Genomic DNA, 15,570 nt, shown 5'->3' with positions numbered 1-15,570 from the left:
AAAGATGTGACGGGCTTGGCTGAGATCATATGTACTGACACATTCACTGCAGAAAGAATATTCTAGAGCAGCAGTATTTTGAATGCTGTTTGATTTGTGGTTGAACTTTATGAGCAAGAGGTAAGTTTTATAAAATGTGAAGTCAAAATGTGCTCAGTGTGTTTGATGTTCCAGACTCCAAAAAAGCAGAATAGCAACATGTCACCAACTTGTTGAATGAATAATTGTTGGATGTGGGTTTGTTTAGTGCAGATATGAGGCAGATCATTGGTCCATGTTTCACCTGTGACTCTCCAACTTCTCCCTCCTTCACATCTTCTCACCAACTCTTGTTTTGTGTCTCTTGCGGAACAACCCTGTTCTGCTGAATCAGCGCCCCGCAGCAGCAAGAGGAGTCGTGAGGAGAACCTCGAGTCTCAGGTCAATAAGAGAACGAGGTGGGAGGAGGGTCTTGGTCCACATGGGGGAAGACCTTCCTATTGGGCCTCAGCTCCTTCATGGCTGAGGGAGGGGGAGGAGGAGGAGGAGGAGGAGGAGGAGGATACTGACGTTGAGACAGTAGAGCTGGTTGAGGAGGAGGAGGAGGCTGAGGATGAGGAGGCTGAGGAGGTGGAGGAGTTTGAGGAGGAGGAAGAGGCTGAGGGGGAGGAGGAGGAGGAGGAGTTTGAGGAGGAGGAGGAGTTTGAGGATGAAGGGTTTGATGACGCTTTCCAGAGGTTTACTCCAGTTTTACGACGTTGGGGATGAAGAGGAGGAGGAGGAGGAGGCTGAGGATGACGAGGAGGTTGAGGAAGAGGAAGAAGGGGAGGAGGAGAGTGAGGGTTAGAGGAAGGAGGAGGTGAAAGAGGAGGAGGAGGTGAAGGAGGAGTCTCTGGTGATGAAAGCAGGGTGGAGGACGTTAGCTTGACGCTTAAGAAGGAGATTTTTTTTCAATGAAGAACAAAGAAGTTGTGGTTTTATTTTCATCCACACCGATTTTCAAAAAGGATCTAATGTCTCCGTCTTCTGCGTCTTTTTCTGTCTTCCTTTTCCTGTGTGTCCCTCCCCTTGTGTGTGTGTGGTGGGCGGAGTCTACCTGCCCTGCACACCTGAGAGCTTCACCATCTTCACCATCATCTCCATCCTGGGGCTGAGAGCTTCATCACACCTGAGAGCTTCACCATCATCATCACCACCATCCTGGGGCTGAGAGCTTCATCATCATCGTCATCATCATCACCATCCTGGGGCTGAGAGCTTCATCATCATCATCATCATCATCATCACCACCATCCTGGGGCTGAGAGCTTCATCACCATCACCATCACCATCACCATCACCATCATCATCATCACCTCCATCCTGGGGCTGAGAGCTTCATCACCATCACCACCACCACCATCACTATCATCACCCCATCATCATCAACACCATCATCCCCCCCCCCCCCCCCCCTGTTCCAATAAAGAGTCTTTTCTTCACCACAGTCCATCTCCTGTCAGCTTGTGGCTCCGACACTCACCACACAGCGTCACACTCATCTAGGCTCCAATCAGCTCCAGGAATTACAACCAATAGCTGTCATTGCAGAAAATAGCTCCAACTACTCAAATGACCATCAGTTCAGAAATACTGTCAACATGATTGAACCAAAATGATTAGAATTACTAGCAGAGGTTGTTTATGAAAAGAATAAAGGAAAACCTCTTGTAACAAATGCTTGTGATTGGTGGTGTAATTTAGTGAAGAGCGACAAGCAAAGGAGATAAATGTGAAAGACACAGAGACACTAATTACATTTGAACAAGCATGTTCAAGATGGACGGAGCTGAAAAGTGTCCATCCATCTTCCTCCACATTTGATGAACATCAATGAAGAAGTTTTTGTTCTCCTCAAAGCAGCCGACAGCGAGGAAAACCAAAGTCCTGTCCCAGTCCGACGTGAGGAACTCAACCCTCTGAAATCTTTTGATTTGTTGAGGCTCCAGGCCGAGGAAGCAGAGACACTGATCATATTAGTATTTATTGTGTGAAAAGCCTTCACTGTTTGAACTGGTAGATACACTTTTTAATGCATCTGTGATCACAAAATACACAATCGAAGCATTTCAAGCCAAACAAAAGTCATAAATAAGTGATTCCTGGTCCAATGTTGAGGCTGCGCTCTGAGCAGGCTGATGCTGGCCCTCAGGGGAATTCTCCAGAAACACAGAGCGGCTCACTGCTCAGGGGAAACAAGAACAGGCTCTGGAGGTGGACATTATTCACACCTCATGGTTTGTAAGTGCAGAAGAAACGTGAAAACAATGGAAGGAAAACCACAGAAACATGTTTTCTGCTCCTCAGTGATGAAAAAGACGAGTGGATCAGTTGGAGTAACGATGCGCTCCAGTGAAAAGGAGTTCTCGTCAGTTGTTTGAAGCAGCTTTGGCTGAGGGGGAAGGGAACAAGAGTCGTCATGTCAGTACTTTGTTTTCTCCTGCAGTGGTCTCACCAGCAGACCTCAGGTCAGCAGTGACCCACCTGCCACCAGCTTGCTCTTGAGCGACGCCTCTGAAGCCAGAGCCTGAGACACACTCATGATCCTCTGCTGCTGCTGCAGAGCCCAGTCCAGCTCGCTGAGGGCCAGTGGCGCCGACGGCTGCAGGTTCTGAACACTGGGACACACACACACACACACACACACACACACACACACACACACACACACACACACACACACACACACACACACACACACACACACACACACACACACACACACACACACACACACACACACACACACATGTTTGTAACTTAAGCATTTATAATGCTTAAGTTACAGCTGCACAGTAAACCTGTGTCACATTCATTCCCTTTATATGACAACAAAACACATCCTGGCTGTCTTTCCACCAGGTGTCTTCTACCTGGACTTTGCCAGGAGGTTCTTGATGCGCTGGGCCCGGCGGGATCGCTCCTCCTGCTCCTCCGGACTGAGCGGCTCCTCAGGGTCCAGGTCCATGTAGCGCTCCGGGATGGACACTTTCTGTGGTTTGGACAACTGGAGGGACGGGGGTTAATTCATTTGGGAGAAAAAGTAAACAGCCTTGTTTCCACTGCACATAATATGACGGGACGGTACGGTACGGCAAAGCCCGGTAAAAACGTTGGCGGGACGATGAGCGCCGCACATCAGCAGTCTCAGCCGGGGGGCGGGGCCAAACCTGGCCCGGGCTTGTTCAGCGTGTCGTAACTCACAGACCAATCCTTATCGGACCCGTGATGAAAAATGGGAACCCTTTGGTTCGTTCATTCGGTACCAGCCACAACTCTTGCAGTGGGGAAGCATGAAAACCTGAACCCAACCACGTTTGTTTCAGAGAAGTTTCTCCTTCACACGACAGCAGTTTTCAAAACAATGTCCGTTTACACAGACAAGTCAGGAACAATGAAAACAATGTCGTTTTCATGTTGGGCCACTAGTGGGTGCTGTTGTTTGTTTTTGTAATGAAACGACACAAACAACAACAAAGGTGAGGACAGGGACATTGTAGTGGACAGACGACCAAGTAGGACTGTTATTACAGTGAAACGACCAGGTCCAGGAGAAGATAGACTGGTAGCCATGACACTCTGGAGACAAACATTATTGTCAATCTACTGAGCATGTGCAGAAGAGCTCTTCGCTACAACTGTGGCGCACATGAACAGCAGCAGCGTTTCCACGGAAACAAAGCGTTTTGGAAAAGTTCCAGCTCGGGACTGAAGTGTGGCGGCGGTGGTGGTGAGCGGGTCATGAAATGTGAGTCTTCATGTGGTGAAGTCGTTGCTTCACACTGACGCCCAGCAGACAGTCTAACGTGGCGATCAGACCGGTAGTTAGTCTCACTTCTTCTGACTCCCTACCTCTCGGCTGATGTCCAGGTCGTAGTCCAGAGGCTCCACGTCCACCTCCCGGACACATCTGGACGTGGCCGTGGCCGTGATCCAGCCGTCCGACTGGATCCGGGGCCTCTCCTTGACCTGGTCCCAGCCCTCGTGGCTCTGACCTTCGGCGGCGGGCCGCTCCTCCTGCCAGTCCAACACCTGCAGAGACACGGGAGTGTCCATCACAGAGCGAAGGGACAAAGATCTGTCTGCATCAGCACTTGTGTCAGGACGCTCCGAAGACGAACCGAGCAGAAGTGAGACGGCGACGAGAATAAAAAGCATGAAAGCCGCCAGGTGAGATCTACTGGATTAAAGTGAATCAGTGAATAAAGCAGAGATACAAGAAGCTGAACATGTTGAGTTTTAGGCCAGTGAACGTATTAGTTCATTATTCACGTGACTCATGTTTGATTATGGAATCATTGACATGTGAATTTACAACACAGAAGTTTTATGGTCGTAAAATAACATGTTGAAAAGGTTTTTAGATCAAGAGCATAAAAATTAATCTGTTCTTGTATGTGTGTCATCTTCAGATTTCATCATTCTGTCAATGCTTTCATTATTTTAATCATGTTCTGAAATCAAAATCTCTGAAATGAAGAAAACACACATTTAAAAAAATAACATATAAAAATAATTTAGGTTGCATTCAGAATATGTTTATGGACTGCAGATATGTTTTAATACATTTTTAGCTCTTTCTCCAAATATCTTCCATTTCCTTTTTCACAATTTCTTTCCCCCTTTCTTCCTTTACCTATTTTACTTTTCCTGAACAAAACATCTGTGCTACCAATTGTATTCATTTTAGTTCAATAAAGTGTTGGGGATATTTTAAATTAGAGTTATTTTTGAAAATAAGTGGGGTATTCAAATATATATATATGTATATATATATAGTAAAATATTGTATTGCTTCTGTTGGTTGCCAGGCCTGTGCTTCAAGAAGCCCTTTCTTGTTATTATTTTAGTTTTTATTTTCCTTGTTGTGTGTTTCTCTTCCTTGTCCTATTTTGTTCTTTACTGAAAAAAAATATGAATGAATAAAAAGTGGAAAGAAAATAAGCTGTCATCACTTTTGTTGTGTGTGTGTGTGTGTGTGTTACTTGTGGATAATCATCGAAGGAGCATCAAAGCCATGCATGTCCCGTCCCGCCTCCCGCAGCGCAGTCTGATCTGCTGGTGTGTTCACAAGCTTTGAGAAAACACTCGCATCCCATCATGCCTTGTTGTGCTCAGGAGAATCGACCAGAGAGAGAGAGAGAGAGAGAGAGAGAGAGAGAGAGAGAGAGAGAGAGAGAGAGAGAGAGAAGAAAAGCATGCAGACATATACACACACACTCATCAAAGCCCACAAGATTAGGAAGAACACGGCCAAGAAGGTTCAGAAGCAAGAAACTCTTTATTGTCGAGTGCAAAACTCCAACATGATAGAAAAGAAAAGGGAGAAGAGTTGTGCGTTGCTTCTGGATTACACAGAATTAGGTGGCGATTAGCTGTTGACTCCTATATTTCTCTACTATATTTCTACCCGTCCGCCTCCTGGAACTACTCCTCTCTGTGGTGTCACTCGCTGCAAGTGGCTGCCGAACCAAGAAAAGCTGACTCGGCTGATTTGGAGGGAGAAAAGTGAAGGACAAGCACGGAGATTTCCAAAAGTATCGTCCACACGTACTTGATTTGTCTGATCAGAAGTTTTGACAAGTGGCACATTCGATTTCATGGTTTACTGTGACTTCGCCTACTTTTAGACACATTACTGACAAGGTTCAGCCTAAACAAATGCAGCTAAGACAATCCAAATATTGCCACAGGACTTTCTCCATCCATGTCTGACTCTCCGCTCAGACCTCCCCGGGACTTTTCTGCTCTTTGTTCACACTTCACTTATTCTTATTGCATTTGAGCCCAGCTACTCACACCTGCCTTGAATATCTATGATGCATATGACGGCACAGCGCGAGCCACACATGGAGCACTGTGGCTTTTTTTTTTTTTTTTTTTTTTTTTAACCACAAATGAAAGTGATCAAGTGAAGAAAACCACCTGGTGAGGACGAAGCTGTTTAAAGGTTCCATGTTATACAGTCTTTCAACAATTTCACATCGACGACATTGTATTAAAAGTGTATTTCCTCAAATCCAGTGGTGGTCCAGAGTTTCGGTTTATTTAAGTCAAAAGCAGCCTGTTTCAGTGTCTTTCTGTCCACAACGTGTCTTTCTGGTGCTTCAGATTAACTGGTTTCCCAGTTAACTGGTGACCCTTTAGTGTCCCTTATTGCTGCTAATAACAGATGTTAAAAACTCGACAGAAATCTGCAGCTGTCCAGACCAACGCCATTTACAATATAGTTTGAACTGCCGTATCTTTTATGAGGCATATTTTATCCTATGCTCGTGGCAACAATAGATGATAAAGGACGTCGGCCACCATTTAACACAGAAACCAATTATTCCGAAACACCAGCACAATGTGCTAATGTTTGCGGTGGATTTATCTCTGTGGCTCATTGAAACGCTGTCGTTCAGCCAGTTTGAACCAGAACCTGAGCCAGAAGGAGAAGATGGCGACTTAAACATATTGTGTCTGAATATCTTAGTGAGTTTGGTCGTTTGTGTCGTTAGTTACTACCAAGGTGCTAACGCTAGCTCCTGCTAACTGTTGCGGTTTTCATATTATACTGAATGTACTCAGTATATCAGTGAGGTCCACTACCAGAGGGAGTGGCTATATCCCAGCATGACATCATGAAGGGAAAGTCTCTGATTCACCTGTATGAGCACACGTTCTCTAAAAAGTGAGGGAGGTGACAGACTTTCTTCACTTGTGGGGCCTCAAACACAGACTGGGGACACATATTACTGTTAGGAAACCATTAGAAAGTGAATTTTGCATTATATGGGACCTTTAAAGAGCGTAAACACATTTGATGTAAATAAAACACAACACACTCTGGTGGTATTATTCCAAAGACGCAGCAGAAAATGATAATATTGCTTGCTATTACTGGTATAACCTCATTTAAAGGGGTTACAATAATGTAATCCAATTACACACGGCTCTCACAGCATTCCCATTAGGTGTGTGTTAGTGTGTAATCTATAGCATTCGTGAGTAGTTTCAGAAGAAGACTTTGACATTTTGAACTCTAGAACAGTTTAAAGGTGAGCAGTAGGGGGCGCTCTGCACCAAGCTGGATTCAGTGCGAATTAAATGTCAAAGTGTTCCTTCGGGGGTTAAAACCAGCAGCTTCCCTCACCGGCAGCTCTCTGTGATTCTGTTCAAAATAAACTAAAATGTGGATGTGGAGCAGGTCAATCGGGGACTGGGGCCAAAAAAAAGATAGTTAACGAAACAAGGCACTTGAATCTCATCTGAAGAAAAGAAAGCAGGGAGGTGTGATTATGATTTGTGACACTCGCATCGCCTCTTTCTTCATCTCGTCAACCTGAACACAGATTTGTCTTTTCTTCTTCTTCTTCACACCCCTCTATAAGCTCTATATACCAAATCTCTACAAAATAGAACTGTACAGCTGTATACTGAAAATATCACTTAGTAAATAAATAAAAGTGTACAAGTACACAGCATGTAAATGTACATAAATGAACTTTTTTTTTCTTTCTCTATTTTCTGGTGAATGAAACAGAGAAAGGAAGGCGGGCCGATGCCTTCCACTTCCCTCCTCTTCGTAATGGGTTTACATTCAGAATTGTGTCAGTGAGGTCCCACCAGGGGGGCAGTGGTGGTCAGGGTCAATTAAAAAAACGGAATAAAATAAAGATTGAGTGCCCCCCCCCCCCCCCCCCCGGCGCGTCTCCCAGTGCGTGTTAAAGCGTTAACCAAAGCTGTGGTCAGTCCTGCGGTGTTAGTGCTCCACAGTGTTACTACGAGGCCGGGGGCTGCAGGGGGTCAAAGCAGCACTGGTGGTGGCCTTGGTGCTCCCTGTGTCTGCTGCCGCTGCGTGGGTGGTAACGTACGGAGGAGGGCGGGTCTGACGTGCCGGAGGGCAGCCTGCAGGAGGAGGACGAGCGCTGCGTGGCGGCGCTGGTGGTGGCGGAGCGCTCGCCCTGGCTGAGGTTCCTCTTGCGCTCGCGGACCAGCGACTTCTGGTGGCGCTTCATCCGCTCCAGCTGCTCCTCCGCTGTCATTCGGCCCCGGGGCTGCTGGACGCCCTCGGTGGGCGACGACAGGCGCTCCAAGGCACTCTTGGGTCTCTCCTGCGGACACAGGGACGGAGTGAAGACACGGGGAGAGGGATGGGGCGGACGTGAGAGATTAGTAGCTTATGAGAAGATGAAGAGGGGCAGAATGCAGGAGAGGAAAAGTCAGTACAGACCAGTGAGGCGCTACAACCAGCCTTTCCATAGGAACACCATCAGATTACTCAAGTAAACACTTCAATGTGATGCAATCACATTATCTTGATGTCTTTGTGAGTGAAAAGCTCATTTATCTGATTGTTTTACCTCAAAAATCGTAGAATGTGCTTGTAAAGGAGTCATATCTGAATATCACTATTGTCTGATTACAGATATCAGATTATTATTATGTAAACATGCTGAATTTGTATCATAAATCCAACTGATATGCAACACTGACGTTTCCCTTTGAGCTTTTTATGAAAGCAAACAATATTTATCCTTTAGAATTTAGTTGTTTCAGTTTATCAAGGCGTTTGATGTAACAAATCATGTTAATCAGGAAATATTTTTCTGGCTCATTTCAGAATATCGTCACGGCAACACATAGGGATGGGTACTGAATTCAGTACTGACCAAATACCGTCAGTACTAGTGAGCAGCGATTCACGTAAAATCAAAAGGAACCTTGTTTCGGTACCTAAACGCATCCTTGTGACTGAGGGAGAGGAAGAGGAGGCCATTTTTCTGAACGGGACTTGAACGCAGCATTGCAGCACACGAGCGTAACGACGTCTGTAGCGGGTTCAGTCAACAGAAGAACGGCTGATAGAAAGCGCTTGAGAGGCTCCGTGTTTCAAAACGCGATGCGGATGACGCTCGCTGAAATATTGTTGACGTGAAACGCGGTGGGAATACCAGGAATCTGAAAAAGCTCCAGCTGTTTCTCCAGGCATAGAGTGGAAAGGAATCAGGACCTGGAGCGAGGTTTTCATTTGTGAATTATTAAGAAAAAACAATAAATTTGTAAAACAACTGTGATGCAAACAGTTACATATTTCTTGAGGTTTATTTATTGAGAAATAATTCTGCGAATGTTTTTTTTATTATTATTATTAAACAAAAAAACATTTATTAACACATAAACACACAAATGTACCAAAACTTTGTACCGTTGAGTCCCAGAATCTCCCAGGAACCGGGTATCGGTACTGTATCGGTTCAAAAGTGAAAAGTTCCCATCCCGAGTAACACAGTGAATAAAACATCAGAGGTTTCAAAGCTTTCAAGTGGCTTTGCAGTTTACACGCACGCACGCACGCACGCACGCACACACACACACACACACACACACACCCCTACCTTTGCTGCGGAGCTCCCGGGGCCTCGCCTCAGGGTGACGTAGGATGAAATGGAGCTGGACTGGTTCAGTAGAGAGGAGGAGCCTAACGAATGACATGAGAATGAAGGTGAGAGGTCAGAAGACATTGAGAATTGAATGAAGTCACACTAAACATACTAAAACAAAATGAAACTCGGTAGGTCTGCTCACCTTTTCGTGCCAGGAGTCAAATATTGCCAACAAATAACACAAACACACTTTCTAAACATTGAGTTGTTAACAGATGCAATTTTGACTTTTTTTTAACAACGTGAGACGATAAAGAACAAAAGTGTGCGACCCCTGAGTCCAAAACAGCCCTTGAAGTTGCTTTCCAGCAAACAAAATGTTTGTGGCGCCACGAAACACGTTTGAACTTCAAAATCATAAATTTAAAACAGATTGTAAACTGGCATCAACACCTTTATTATACATACAAAAACTGGTTTTATCATGCATATAAGAAGTTTCATAATTAAAATGTATACGCCGGATGATTTATTTATTATTTAATCTATTTTAGCCATAATATATATGAATATATGACTATGAATATAGTCTTTCAGATATATTCACTGTATTCCTGTCATGGTTGCATTACTGCTTTAGTTTTTGTGAGTTTTCTAAAGATATTTTTGCTTTTAGAATTATCTACACCAATTATTGTGGCATATTTGAGCAGTTTGTGAGGTTTAACCATAATTTCTTTGATGTCAGTGAAAATTAATGAGTTTGTTTACATTGAATGACACTAATGATACGTCACACATAGATTTTAGTTATAGAACCAAACTTTGATTTATAGATAACAATTGTTAAGCTGAACATCTAGATAAATGCAGGTTTGGAAGAAACTTTGGTGTGTAAATAAGGAACCTGTTAACACGACAACGTTTCACGTGATCCACCTCATCCATAAAAACAGGAGTGTGTTTCCACTGCAGCATCAAACACACTGACGATTTAGTTAGTCTGCCAGGCCACAGGAGGGCGCTGTTGCTTGATTTTGTGATGAAACCCACACAGATCATTTCTTCTATTTCTTTGTTTTGTATAATGACGTGGACTGAAACGGTTGTCTTCAAACACAGCAAAGATGCTTCAGACACCACGTGAGGCAGGTAAACCAGCAGTCCTGTTTGAGTGGAGCAGCTGCAATTATGTGGAGGGAGCGCTATGGAGGAGGAACTGCTCTAAAAAAAAATAGTTCTCGTCGGGCACCTTTGCTCTGGAAATACTGGTATTCGACGTCGGGCCCCGCGCTGTGGTGGCTGATTGCAGGCAGCTCTGGTTCACTCAGGTATGATCGCAAGTCCGCCTGAAAACATGAACAGAGCTTCAGATCAATTAAACACAAAGTCAATTATTGTACATTTGGATTAAACTAACTTCGAAGAGAAAATATGAATGGCCCCTCTGAGCTTTTCATGTCTTTAAGTATCCTGAGAAATCATTAAAAACTACTGGAATTTTGCTAATTTCAACCTGTGTTTTTCATGATTAACTTGAACTTATATGTAAAAAAAAACAAAAAACAAACACATGATGACATGCAGTTTCTTCATTCGCAGGTTGTTATGCTGTTATGTGACCCGTCTGGGCCAGTTGACATCAAATTAATCTACAAACAAGCGACTGTATTCAGCAACTCGATGTGTGAACAAGTAGTGTCTGTTAGAACATTAGACATTAACACCAACCAACATAAAACAATGTGTCGCTGTCTGACCTCCAGAGATAAGTTATAAAAAACACCCGCAAAACGTCCATTTGTTTCCCAAACATCTGTTCAGTTGAAGATGTGACATGAAGTCGGTTGGTTTCCATGGCGACACTCACCTTACAGTCTCCGTTGACCACGCACTGCCCACTCTCCCGGTCCCTCTTCCTCTCGTCAGACTGGCGTTTCAGCCCGCGGACCGACGTGTGGCGGATGACTGAGGCCTCCTTAGGGAGCGGCGGCACCACGGGCGGTGTCTCCTCATAGTCGTAGAGGCGAGGCAGTGGAGGCCTGGGGGGGGCGCTGTCCTCTGCCTGGAAAGTCACTGAGGTTAACCATCGGCCTTGCATGCATGTTTTAGACTGTAGGAGGAATCCAGAGGGAGAACATGCAAACTCCACACAGAAAGGCCTGGATTTGAACCCACAATCTTCTTGCAATGGATCTAGATCAGGGGTCTGCAACCTTCATGACCAAAAGGGCCATTTTCAAGATTTTTCCACCAAATTAAATTTGTCTGGAGCCACTAAACATGTAAATCATCTGAAATGAAGAATTTGTTAAAATTACATTCCATACCTACTGAACAAAAACTGAGGTTGCCTCTCCGAAATGTCAGAGCCGCAATTTTAATATATTTTATTATATTTTCAGCTCTTGTCGCCATTTTTATAGATGTTTCCTCATTTTTTAACAGATTTTTCCAGCTGTTTCATGGATTTTGGCTCTTTTATCTGCCTTATCTGTTTTCTGTTTCCTAAATGTTAAAGCAGATTTAACTTTTCCAACAATTTCTTTCTTTTTTTACCCTTTATCCCCTTTTTTCTTTTCTGTTTTTCTTGTTTTGTCTTTTTACTAATTTTCCCACTTTTTTCACAGTTCTTTTTGTATCTGTTTTCCATTTGTTCCCTTAAAAAAGAAAGTTAAATCATTTTAGCTTGATCATCTTTCCTGTAATTGTTTAAAATGCTGTTGAGTAGTTTTACCTCAATTAACTGTTTGTAGCCCAGAGTCTATGAATCAGTGTGGCATGCAAGTAAAATGTTTATTTGCACAAAAGTCACTCCAGGGAGGCTGAAGAGCCACACGTGGCTCCAGAGCTGCAGGTTGCAGACCCTTGGCCAAGACCATAAGCAATGTGATTGAAAAGCTTGAAATTCAATAAAATTCAATAAAATACAATAAAATCTGTTTATATTCTTGTACATCAACCCAGACACTTTATCCACTGATGACCTGATCTCTGCCTACCTGAGAGAATTTCATCAGATTCACAGAACGTGGTTCCCTGCTGCCTTCACGATGAGCCGTGCAGGTTAGAGTGTCAGTCGTGTTGAGAAGGAAACACTCACCCACTTTGGCACGGCGCTGTGAGGCAACGTGTGGGAGGAGAAGGTGGGGACGGAGCTGCGAGGAGGAGGCAGGACCTCCGAGCTGGAAGAAGAAGGCACTGCTGGGTCTGACACTGAAGGCACTAGTTTCCTCTCTGGTCAACGCAGAGAAAACAAGAGGATTAGAAAAACAAAACAACATAAATTACCTTTTCAAGGTTTAAAAACAACTGGTTGCAAAGTTTCGCTGAAGCTTTCTGAGCTTTGATAAACATAAAGTCATTGTAAGCCTGCTGTCTGATGCCACCAACAGAACGTGAATTAGAGCAAATGCAGTGGGGCTCTGGCTGCTCTATACATGTCAAACGTTGTAGAAGGTTTAGAAGGTGTAGAAGGCTCCATGTGTAAATGAATCAGGGTTATTGGATCTCAGTTCCTCCTGGAACAGCAGCTGGCTGGCCGTCCCACCTGGGTTCTGGACAGAGTCAATGGTGATCTTGTAGTTGGTTTTGCTGACGCTCAGTCCGGCCATCACATCCTCGATCCTCCACAGCTCGCGCTTCATCTCGGCCTTTTCCTGCTGGAGGTAAACACACAACCTCAAACACACATTGTGACTCGTCTATAACCGAGCAAGACATTGTTGGACAGTAACCGTTGACGTTCCAGGTTTTTTTAGGGGGAAATTTTCATTTTCAAAAAGCTTGGAAGTGGTTTGAGATAAAATATTCAATCTGATGGAGGTAAATATACTCTAAATATATATCTAATATCTATCTATCTGGCATACATCCAGTTTAAATATAATGGGAATTCACACTTTTCATGAAGAAATATCATGTTTTTTATTCTAAGTTTTGTAAAAAGTATTTCTTTTTTTAACATATAAACCTATATTAGTTATTATGGCATCATTTTACTTCCCTGACCCATTTGAGATCAAACTGGAAGGGCCATTGAAGTAAAGCCAGTTTGACGTCACAGCTTCAAATTAAGCCAGCGTGGAGAATTTAGAGGGGAAACTATTAATGCAACGGTTCTCTGTAGAATACAACTTTTCAGTTCGCCCCGCACGGTTCAATACACACTGGTGGAAGGTGGTTTTTCAGTTTTGTAATATGTTTGTGTACGTGTGTGTTTTGTAGACTTAATGTCCGATCACTGTTGTGGCTCCGCCCACAACTGGTAAAGTGACGCTTCTCTCGCGTGTCCAAAGGGGCGTTTTTGTCCTGTATGGTAACGCAGCGCTTCTTGTTTCTACAAACACGTCACTTGGGAGCGGTCTGCTGCCGGACTTCAAACCGAGTCAAGGTGGCGGCTCGGCAACAAACGTTCTTGCTCTCGGCTTCATACAAATCTCCCGTGATTGATCATTTCAGTTTGACTTCACCAACGAGGGAGTGAAAACAGTTAACAGAGATTTCACTATCACCAAATGTTGCTTGACACATGTCCCGTACGAAAAAGGAAACACCCAAGTGTTGGTTTCCTGTACCCCAAAAACACAATACAAGCTGCAGTACTGAGTCTCACCTGAGGGGTGGCGCTGTGGTTCATGTGGACGTGCAGTGCGTTCCTCAGCTGTTCTACTGATTTCTCAAGCCTGCTGTACTCCTCCCAGGCACGTTCCATCTCCTGTGGCATACAAACAGGCAGTTCACACACACAGTATGAACCGCGGTGCGATAGCGGCTGTGGGGACAGATACCGTGGACAGCCGGGATATGTGGGCCCTGATGGTCACCAGGTCCTCCTGCAGCAGCCTCTGCTGGTAGGCGATCTTGTGAGCGTGGGCTGGCTGCTCCTGGTACTGCTCCATCTGCTGGTGGGACACATCCAGCACGCTCTCCAGCTTGTCCTTCGACAGGGAACAGGATTGTGAGTCTGATTATTTACTGAAGTGCAGCACTATTTACAATAAATACTGAAGTCCTCCTCCAGGGGGCAGCATGCTGACACAGTAAATCCTGAGCCCGACCATCTCTCCTCTTCCTCTGAAGTGAGAAAGACTTTTGTTTGAGATGGACGGAGGTCAGGTAGTTGAAGCAGGCAGCGCTTCCTGTGTTTACCTTGTCATCCTTCAGCGAGCTGATCTTTGCCTCCAGGTCCTTGAGGATCTTGTCCTGTTCACATAACCGACTCAACTTCACCTGCAAGAGGAGACACGGGTGAGAGGAAGAAGACGGCCACCGAGAGATGCATTCATGACATAATGCAACACATTACAGGGGCCTGCTAAAGTCTTGGATTAGTTCTGTTTGTGAGGCCTCTTCCCCATTAAAACTGTAAACTTGCTTATCCACACAGAATTATAAAGCAAATGCTGTTCATGATACTTTTCTTCTATCACTATTAGTTCTTTACTACAGGCTTGGTTTCTTTATTGTTATATTTAGTCATCTATTGTTTATTTACTTCTTTCTTTATTTTTTGTTTTGTATTGTTAATGTTGTGAATGAAATTAGTTAAAAAATAAAGTAAAAAAAGTGCCCTTGGGTGTGTGCCTGTGTCATTTAGCTTATGAAATCTCCCTCCTATCATCCAACAGCTGCAGGTAAACAGAAATCTGCACCTAAACATGTTCTAAAGTGTGTTGAACAGCATTGTGTGAGAACATGAAACCAAATCTTCTTCATTTTTGCATGCATGCAGCTATACTGTCCTTAATGTCCTGAGTCTCAGAGCTCCCCCAGTCGTGCTCGGTGTAATTACTATTGCTGCGAGGGAGCCCATTAAACAAAGTGGTCACAACCCACCTGAGGCCTTTAATTACAGTGTCAGGAACACTCAGGGTTAATTAATCCCCGATTAAACTCAAGGCGAAGGTGGAATCAATTTACCACAACGACGCGGCCACCGTGTGACCCAGCAAAATAGCATGTTCTCCATTTACATTTATACCAACAACACGGGCTTGAATAATTCATTTATCCACTCACGGTCTCTACTGTGTTGTTACTCTGGATCTAATATTCACTGCAGACAAAGCACTCATAAATAGTTTTATAATCTGCAATAACTTATTAGTCAGCACTGAGAGGTGGGGACTCCAATCAGGACATTTATAGAGGAAAGAGAAATAAGCACAGACCAAATGAA

The 15,570-nt window shown here is 44.2% G+C and overlaps 1 protein-coding gene across 5 annotated transcripts in view; it reads right to left on the bottom strand.

Moving 5' to 3' along the window:
• Nucleotides 1-1,904: 1,904 nt before the first annotated feature.
• LOC308136603 (pleckstrin homology domain-containing family A member 7-like) overlaps nt 1,905-15,570 on the bottom strand; it is a 172,572-nt gene continuing 158,906 nt past the window's right edge. For 4 of the 5 annotated variants that reach the window (XM_080505016.1, XM_080505018.1, XM_080505020.1 and 1 more), the window contains 13 exons: nt 14,541-14,621; nt 14,180-14,329; nt 14,005-14,106; nt 12,940-13,051; nt 12,493-12,626; nt 11,260-11,454; nt 10,642-10,738; nt 9,402-9,484; nt 7,878-8,117; nt 3,871-4,050; nt 2,892-3,025; nt 2,503-2,636; nt 1,905-2,410 (listed from right to left, as the gene is read on the bottom strand). In XM_080505016.1, the coding sequence (XP_080361142.1) occupies nt 2,388-2,410; nt 2,503-2,636; nt 2,892-3,025; nt 3,871-4,050; nt 7,878-8,117; nt 9,402-9,484; nt 10,642-10,738; nt 11,260-11,454; nt 12,493-12,626; nt 12,940-13,051; nt 14,005-14,106; nt 14,180-14,329; nt 14,541-14,621 (1,665 nt within the window). In that variant the 3' untranslated portion in view covers nt 1,905-2,387. The remainder of the gene's footprint in view (nt 2,411-2,502; nt 2,637-2,891; nt 3,026-3,870; nt 4,051-7,877; nt 8,118-9,401; nt 9,485-10,641; nt 10,739-11,259; nt 11,455-12,492; nt 12,627-12,939; nt 13,052-14,004; nt 14,107-14,179; nt 14,330-14,540; nt 14,622-15,570) is intronic. The other variant, XM_080505017.1, reaches the window with a different exon arrangement.

Source organism: Blennius ocellaris, assembly GCF_963422515.1.
Source record: "Blennius ocellaris genome assembly, chromosome: 11".
Taxonomy (NCBI): Eukaryota; Metazoa; Chordata; class Actinopteri; order Blenniiformes; family Blenniidae; genus Blennius; species Blennius ocellaris.
Note: the sequence above shows the minus strand (reverse complement) of the source record. Positions and strands in the feature narration are given on the sequence as shown.